The sequence below is a fragment of the Podarcis raffonei genome, chromosome 10 (assembly GCF_027172205.1).
Source record: "Podarcis raffonei isolate rPodRaf1 chromosome 10, rPodRaf1.pri, whole genome shotgun sequence".
Lineage (NCBI taxonomy): Eukaryota > Metazoa > Chordata > Lepidosauria > Squamata > Lacertidae > Podarcis > Podarcis raffonei.
In genome coordinates, this window is record NC_070611.1 from 10,268,958 (window position 1) to 10,278,219 (window position 9,262).

General features: G+C 46.7%; 1 protein-coding gene across 1 annotated transcript in view; it reads right to left on the reverse strand.

Annotated features, from left to right (window-relative positions):
- Window positions 1-3,026, reverse strand: part of LAMB1 (laminin subunit beta 1) — a 64,797-nt gene extending 61,771 nt beyond the window's left edge. The window contains exon 1 of the mRNA XM_053406120.1: window positions 2,941-3,026. Within this exon, the coding sequence (XP_053262095.1) occupies window positions 2,941-2,980 (40 nt within the window). The 5' untranslated portion in view covers window positions 2,981-3,026. The remainder of the gene's footprint in view (window positions 1-2,940) is intronic.
- Window positions 3,027-9,262: the final 6,236 nt, after the last annotated feature.

The following is a 9,262-nucleotide window of genomic DNA, read 5'->3' on the forward strand; positions in this document are numbered from 1 at the left end:
AATTCCCAGGATTCTTTGGGGGAAACCATTCCTGTTAAAGTAATATGGCTGGTGTGGATGTGACCAAGGATTCTTTCTTCAATCTCTTGTTTGAAAAATAGAAGGAAGCTTGTATGCTGCCTTGAGCCTTGGACGAACAATGAGATGCACATGAAATGAATATACTTCTATGTAAACGTACATTTGTTGTTTAGTCGTGTCCGACTCTTCGTGAACCCATGGACCACATGAACCTACATAGGGTTCTGTTTTTAGACTGAATCCTAGCCGCTGGGCCAGTTGTACCAAGCTTGCACATGCGCAACCCATAAAGGCTGCAGTCCCAATGAGACTAACTTTTGAGAGTCTGTGTGGTTGTTAAAAAAAAAACCCGAACCAGGACCTGGGAGACCAGGGTTCAAATCCCCTTTCAGTCACGAAGCTCACTGGGTGGCCTTGGCTCAGTCGCCATCTCTCCACCTAACCTGCCCCACAGGCAACCCTGGTTTTAGGACAGCGAGAGTGGTTTGCCCGCGCTGGGCGTGAGCCAAAGGGGCGCATCAACAGCACCTTTGAGAGTATGTGCACAAGGCGAGGGGCTTCAACAAACTCCATTCCCAAAGGAACTTGTGCGAAAAGAAGTTTGGCCATCTTTTGCAACACTGTGCGAGGTCAAAACTTGGCGCCCCCCCAAACGGGATCGTCTCCATATTGTGCCCTCTGCTCAATGCAGTGTGTGTGTCTGTGTCTGTCTGTCTGTGTGTGTGTGTGTGCGTAAAACCGCCTGCACCATCCTGAATAAGAAATCAGAAATATTTGGAGGGCTCCACATTTTTGTCCTTGCTCTGGACACACCATGACCAAAGTCACAGGGTTGTCCTGAGGACGATATGGAGAGCAGGGAAGGCCACCTTGGCGTGGGATAGGAATATAAATATGTTAACTGGAGGGTCGTGAGGCGAAGTTTGCTCCAAAGAGGAGGCCAAGTCTGAAGGCTTCGGAGGGAGCCACGAGGCTGAGGGGAAAGCGCGGCTCGCGGAGGGGGAACAAGTTCCCGCCAATTTCCCCCTCACGGAGCCGGCGCCATTCCCTTCCCTCCTCGCCCAGCGACGCGGCCGCGACGGAGAACAAGCGGGCAAGGAAAGCCAGGCGACGACTCTTCCCAAATCCACGCCGGGCCGCTTCTCCCTCTGGGGAGCTGAGCGCACGCAAACCAGGGGCGGCGGCGGCGGCGGCGAGGAAGAGCGCGAAGAAGGCGGCGCGGAAGCCAAGGCCTCTTGGCGCTTACCTGGGAGCAAGCACGCCGCGACGGGCCTTGCTTCCGAGTAGACCTGACTAGGAATGCGCTATGCGGGGGGTGGGGGTGCGTACGCGCAGGGTTTCTGGAGGCTGAAGCGGCTCCAAGCACCACCAGGGCATCATTTCACTTTGCTAACAGGGGGCTTGAGCAGCAGGCGAGGCGCTTGCGTTTCCCCGCGACTCGGGTGTCGCGCCATTCTCACGAACGCGCCCACGGGCGTCGTCCTCCATACTGAGTTCCGCGGGGTTTTGGATTCCCAGGCTTCGCGCTTGTCTACACGGCTGCAAGCTGATGCTCAAGGAACGCGACCCAATTTGCTTTCAATGGGGTTTACAGCCTGGGCTGTATAGGAATCGGGGCATAAAGCGGGTTGGGTTACACACATTCTCTCTTACCGGTTCACAGAATAAAATCAAAATATAAAACCACAACATGTATAATCAAAATAAAAACAACTGGGGACTTTTCTGCACTCCCCAGACGTGTGGATCTGTCTCTATCAGCGTGTCCGTTGGGGTTGTGGGGATTCTTTTAAAGGTCTGAGTTTGCCTGAATTGTTCACAGGCTACTTTAAAAATCGGTTCTTAGCATCTTGCAGGACGGAGTCACTGCGAAAATGCAGGCCAAAAAAAATCGTAACATAGTATTGACAGTCCGATGCCCGTTTACTCGGAAGTAAATGCCACTGTGTTTGATGGGACTTGCACCATGAAGAATGCGCACAGGATCGAAGCCTTATACAGTGCCATCCTATGGGAAGTAAGCCCCAGCGCAGGCACACACCCCAAACTCGGCCCTCCAGATGTTTTGGGACTACAACTACCATCATCCCCAACAGGACCAGTGGTCAGGGATGATGGGAACTGTAGTCCCAAAACATCTGGAGGGCCGAGTTTGGGGGTGCCTGCCCTTAGTGGATTCAATGGGACAAACTCCCAGGTGGGAGTTGGAACTTCAGCCTTACACCCTGAGCCTATTTGCAGCCTCATCCTATGCAGGTTTACGCGGAAGTAAACCCACGAAGTTCCGTAAAAAGTACTCTCACCTCAACGTACATTCCTGCATTGCAGGGGGGTTGGATTACATGACCCTTAGGGTCCCTTCCAACTCTCCAACTCTTTGATTGCCAGCCGATCCCACGCGCACTTCCTCGAAAGTAAGTCTGGCTTGCTCCCATGTAAGTGGGCGCAGGATTGCAGCCTCAGCCATGCAAATGCCCCAACTTCCAGCGCATCCTTACAGCTGCAAGGAAGTTTCGGAGGAAACAGCCCGCTTGATCGTTCGTAAGACGTGAGTAACATAAGGCGGATGTAGCTAGAAAACCGGTCTAAGCCCGCAATGAGCTTGCAATCTCTAGGGAGAGGAAGGGGAAGAGATGAGGCTAGCGAGAAGCGAGAGAAGGGGGGTGATGGTTAAATTGCAACAAGGGAGTTTTCTAAGTTACTTGGGCAAATGCCATCGCTTGCAAAAGTTCGTGCTGCAGCCCCTTTTGTTGCTGCCGCACATCTGAAATTTGTTAAAACGGGATGGTTTGAATGAAAAACAAAAGTTCTGCTCCAGGACTAACAGAAGTTCTTCTCAGCTTGGGGAACAGGGAACACACCGACCGCTTAAAACAAGAAGGCAGTTCATAACAACATTAAACAACAATGTTTAATTACCTAGGAAACAGCAAAGAAGATGCACCTGGAGAAGCCCCATCTCATTACTTCTGCCAGAAAAGAAAAGAGGAGAACAAAACAGCCACCCGGATTTCACCTTCCTTTCTGCAAAAGGGAGAGGAAAAAGAGTAAGTTGCAGGGTTTTAATCTCCCACAGCAAAGGCAGCAAGGCATGCAGTTTTATCTCCTTACCCTTTTCTGCTCCTTCCTTCCAGCCGGGATGCAAATCTGACACTGGGAGAAAGGAATCTCCTAGAGAGAGGGAGGTTCCACTACGCAGGCGCTAGAGGGAGGGTCGGGGAGGCTGCAATCCGGGCAGGGCAACTTTGGGGAGAGCTCCTGCAAAGAGACCCTCGAGGGTTGCACAGGAACTTCTGCCCTTTGTTTCCGCGCCGAAGCACCATTATGACAGTTGTTTACTTTACAGTCGGGCAAAGAGCTTAGCGCCTTCAGGTTATTTCTGCTGCAAATATTTAGACTCGGGACTTGACTTTGGTATGCTCATAGCTAAAACAGAGGACCTCCAGAACTCTAGAAGGCAATGACAGTTTTGGGTTATCAGTTAGCGTTTGGGAGCACGACTTAGGAGGACCAGGTTTCAAATTCCCACTCACTTGGCGCCCCTGGGTCAGTTGCTGCTCTCCGCCTAACCTACCTCGCAGGGATGCTGTGACGAAATGAAATACTAGTCACAAAATTTCTGGATTTACTTGGATCAAATATGATTTTGTATTCCACACCGACTGGGACCTCGAAGCATTTTAAAATGTTAACAATTCCGTCAGAAATTTCCTTAAACAATGCAGTTTCAATCCCTGATTCCCACTCCCCCAAAAAACCTCTGTGTTAGTAGTAGTTTACTGAGACAAGTGAAAAAAGCTGTTTCCTCTTACCAAATATATGTGAAAGCTATTGATAGACAAAATGTTTTGGGTTCCATGTAAGTCATAGTTGTCTATAGTAATTATCAATGGCAGGGGTGAGTAGATCTACTGGTGAGTAGACCTACTGGTGATCTACTGGTAGATCTCTAGGTGATTTGAAGTAGACAAGGATTTTCCACCCTGTTTAACAAAGGCAACAACAAAACAAACCCTTATCTCAAGTTACATTGGTGATTTGAAGACCAGGCATGGGGAAAACGCATGATGTAACAAAGAGTGGATTTTTGTGTGGAAGAATTGGAAAATTGCTATTCAGTTTAGTTCTGGTACTCAGAACCAGTTTCTAGGCTGAGAATTCTTTAATTCCAAATATTTTGCACCTGGATCTGGTTGGTGGAACTCAGGCAATGTTGCTCCTGTAAGGCTGAAGTCTAGCTACCCCCGAGGTATGTTATAAGTGACAATAACTCACAGCACTAACCTACCCATCTTTACTCAACAGTAAGTCCCACTGAATTCAATGGGACCTACTTCCAGGTGTGTATTGTAGCCTGAGTATACTTATTACCTCCTATGTACTTCATGTCAAGTCTGTAACGAACTGCAGAGTTTTGGGCTCCAATATCATGCCATCCATGTTTTGTTTTGTTTTGTTTTTTGACATCCAACCTGAAGAAGTTCTGAAGACGGACATTTTAACTGTTCCTTATAAAATATATTTTACTGTTGCTATAGCCATTGGCTAATGCAAATAAAGTTTTATCTTATCTTACCCATCTCTATGTTGTCCTGAAGGTTTGAGTTTTTGAACTTTTCATTCACAATTAGTTTGGGCCAAATTGATGATGAAGAAGAGCATCTGTTGCATTGATTGAATGGCTTGGTCTCTGAGGACTATGGGTTGTTGTTTTTTAAAATCACAGGGTGCTTTGTAGAATTATGTGCAACATTGACCTTACCATCTGTAGGCATTAAGCTGAAGGTTTATGATCTGTTCTGTGTTTGTCACAGGCAGTATTGTGGATTATTGGGTTGATGTGTGGGGTGCTGAGGTAGGAAAGGCATAAGATTCTAGTATTCTAGTCCTGTCCAGCACAAAAAAATTCCACAATGTGTTGTAGCTAATATCTTTATCTTGAATACATGGCAGATTATCTAATCATGAATAAGGTGTATTTCGACAAATTTGTTGGTAACGCAACCCTTCTCTCTTCTTGTCAGTAGAAACTTACCTTTTATACAGCCTTCAATTGAGTTAAACTGTATTTTTTCACATTCAGAACTGTGCCCCAGTAATGCAAGCACAAATGACAAAAAAGTCTGAAAGGTGCATTTAATATTCCAAATTCTATATTACTGGGGAAATACCTTTATTATGCCAACCAAAATATCATACAAAGGTATTGCCCTATTATGGCCTTTAGCATCTTGCTTACGGGTCAACACAGCTGCCGTCACTCTGTGTGTGACTTTTAATGCTGTTTGTGAAAAACAACCTGGGACACCACGTCCCAGAAATCAACTGATATGGCCACTTAGCTGGTGTGTACTCCTTATTAAATCTTTAACTGATTATTGTGCTGATCAATATCTTGAAATTTGCAACCACAGTTTAGGCAATGTGTGAGCTTGTAGGCTTGCCAACATCTTGCTTAGAAAACCTGATTTAGCATCTCTTCCCGCCCCCCCCCCTTCTGCCCATGGCAAGAGAATGCAACAAGACCACCTCCCCAAAGCACTGGGAGATGGGTCTGCCTGTTGGATACAGTTTATGTCCTGGAGATGTTTATAGCCTGGGGGGAAGGACAGCCACCCACTGATTAGGCCACCCACATTTGAGAGAGGTGAGTCATGAGGAAACGGCTGGAGGCTCTTAAAACTCACAGGGAGCCAAGGCTACTTAACCCTTTAAGTCAGGGCTTCCCAAACTGGTCCACAACCACTGTGTTCAATTCAGGTGATCCCTGGGTGTGCCTGTGAACAACTGAATCTGGGACTTCTCCGGGACGGGCTGGAAACAATTTGAAAGGGTTGTGAAGAGGATTAAAAGCAGCAAACACATTATGTTTTATTGTACAAGCAACAATCATTTCATGCTTGTCCAATAAAGGTAAAGGGACCCCTGACCATTAGGTCCAGTCGTGAACGACTCTGGGGTTGCGGTGCTCATCTCACTTTACTGACCGAGGGAGCCGGCGTACAGCTTCCGGGTCATGTGGCCAGCATGACTAAGCCACTTCTGGTGAACCAGAGCAGCGCACGGAAACGCCGTTTACCTTCCCGCCGGAGTGGTACCTATTTATCTACTTGCACTTTGTGCTTTCGAACTGCAAGGTTGTCAGGAGCAGAGACTGAGCAACAGGAGCTCACCCCGTTGTGGGGATTCGAACCGCCGACCTTCTGATTGGCAAGTCCTAGGTTTAACTCACAGCACCACTCGCGTCCTACATGTGTGTGCAATTGTGAGAGACATGTACATGTGAAAAGGATCCAGAGACTGGATGGCCATTTGTCATGGAAGCTTTAGTTGAGATTCCTGCATTTGAAGGATGTTGGACCAGATGACCGTTGGGGTCCCTTCTGACTCTACAATTCTATGATTCTATACTTGGGAGTAAGTGCCATTGACTACAATGAGGCCTTCTTGGTAAACTTGCATAGGGTTGCAGCATTAGAGTATGATTTAACACAGAGGATTTTTTAAAAAAATGTACTGGAATTCTCATATACCACTCACTGTTTGCATCTGATGACTTGTCACTCAGTCAAAATATGTGAACTCCTAGGAAAAAACACTTTTATTTGATTATGCAAATACACAGTGATACAAGAAGTCAGTGTCTATACAGTGGTACCTCGGGTTAAGTACTTAATTCGTTCCGGAGGTCCATTCTTAACCTGAAACTGTTCTTAACCTGAAGCACCACTTTAGCTAATGGGGCCTCCCGCTGCCGCCGTGCCGCTGCTGCGCGATTTCTGTTCTCATCCTGAAGCAAAGTTCTTAACCAGAGGTACTATTTGTGGGTTAGCAGAGTCTGTAACCTGAAGCATATGTAATCTGAAGCATATGTAACCTGAGGTACCACTGTATATCCAGACTATAAAAATAAATTTGATAAAATTATGAATTAGAAGTATAAATTGGGTTAGAAACATTTCTAACGGTGAGAGAACAGCCTCATTTTGTCTCACATCTAACCTAACTGAGGCTTTATTTGCACAAAGAACAGCTAGGGTGGAAAACATGTGTCTGGACAATGCTACTTCAGATTGCAGTCACATGAGTGAAGGCTGCTTGTACATACAAAGCGGGAAGTCAGAAGGTTTCCAGCTTAGTTGTGTCCCTAATAATCTAGCTTTCTGTTCCCAGCCGGGAACTGGGCCTGAGTGGTGGTAATCTTTTTGGGTGACACATGGTGCTTCAAGATTTGAAATCACACTGTTTCGGACTCCCTATCTTTAAAACCCCAACTGAGACATAGTTGTATGAGGCCCACCAACTGGAGTCTGTCACAACCACCAATATCTTTCTTGCATAGTTTGCATATTAGTCCACAGATAAGAGTCGCTATGATGCATGGAGCAACATGTCAAGCCTATAAAGTTGCAGCTAGCTTAGTACGCACAGCAGTTCTGGGTATGCAGCTTCCAGAGTCTGCAGAAAAAGTAAAAGTCTTGTGGCACATTAAAAACTAGAACAAGAACTAGCTTCTGTGGAGGGCAGTGCAGTTGGTCAGATGATCTGATGAAGTAGGCTGCACAAAAACAATAATTTTTTTGTTTTTAAGATACGGCATAAATGTTAACACACAGAGTCTATTTTCACAAAACTACACACTGTTATCACTAATTGGGTTCACAAAATTAGGCAACTGCTGTAAAGATTGCTAGACTAAACATAGAAAGCAGCCTTATATGCAGTCAGAGGCCCTCTAGTCCAGCCAGTATGGCCTCCACACCAGCGATGGAGAAGCTCCGGCTTCCCAGATGTTGTGGAACCCCCATCAGCCCTAAGTATTGTCCATGCTTGGGGCTGCTGAGAGGTCAAATGCCATCACAACCGAAGGACCACAGGTTACTTCTCCTTGATCAAAGCCAACTGGCAGTGGCTATCCAGGGTGTCAGACAAAATTCTCTCTCTGCCCTGCCTGGAGATGTCAGGGATTGAACTTGTTAATGGACAAGTTAATGGAACTTGTCCGAGGGCTCCCTTGGACAAAAAGAGAAAGACACTAACCAGGACAATTTGGAGCAAAACAGCAGCCTGTAGGCTTGGCCTTTATTGAAAACTGTCGCGACAGGACTCCCAACCACAACAAGATGAAGCAAGATGGAAGTCCCGAACAAAAGAAGACCCCAACTTTTATTAGCTACTAATCCCCCAAGCTACACCCCTAGAACTACATCACAACTACATCATTGACACATCACAAAAAGGAGGGGTTGAGGGAGGGGTTGTGGAAGTAACCTGAGAATCTTGTCACCTGGCTGGTTCCTCCTTTCCCCCTCCCCGCGAGTCATTTCCAGAGGACAAAGGGGAGTTGGCAGTTTCCTGCCCCCAGAGGGAAGATCTGATCATTGTCCTTTTTTTCCAGTCCGTGTTGAATCCACTCCCATATGCAAGTCCGTTGTGTCCTTGATGGTCTTCTGTCTGGGACCATCAAGGTTGCCATGCCAACTGGGCAGGGCTCCTGAGTACGTGTTGGTACGGTTAAGGGATTATGGCCGTCCTGTATCAAACCATCCCCCTTTGATAGTCCTTCCTTCGTGGAGCAAAATAAAAGTGGACCGGTGTAAATCCGATGTACAGTTGATTTACTATGAATTTATAACAGAAACGTCGCATATGTCGTGTGTGTGTGTGTCGTGTTTCTACAAACTGAATGATTGGGGGGGGGAGGTTCCTGCAACAAACTTGGAACCTTTTGGTGCAAAGCATATGCTCTGGCGCTGAACAGCATCCCAATAATTTATACATAAACACCAGTGACAAAGGAAAGTCTGAAATATACTCCGAATAATGCAGCCCGGGACAAATATAGCAGCTGGTTTGCCACAGGTAGCGGAGAGATTTAGATGTTGAGGTGGTTTAGGGGGGACATCGACCCACTTCTGAATACCCAAACATTCCTGTTTTAGAGATCTAAATGTAAACACAAGCTGCCATGAACAGCCTTGCTGGAAATCCTTCCAGAGTATTGCACATGTTTTCTTCTTTTCCCTGCACTTTGCGTGGGACCAGGAGGAGACGTGATTGGGAGAGGGAATTTATTATCGCAATGTTTAAAAGTTCTTGCTGCCTCATCAATCAATCTGGGAACGGCATTGCAGGGGTAGGGTGAGGGGTAGGAGTGGGGTCTAGCAAACCACTCCTCAACTTTTCCTCCCACTCCCCTGACCTAATTATTAAGCTCCCCAGGCTCCAGAAAGAGGCATAT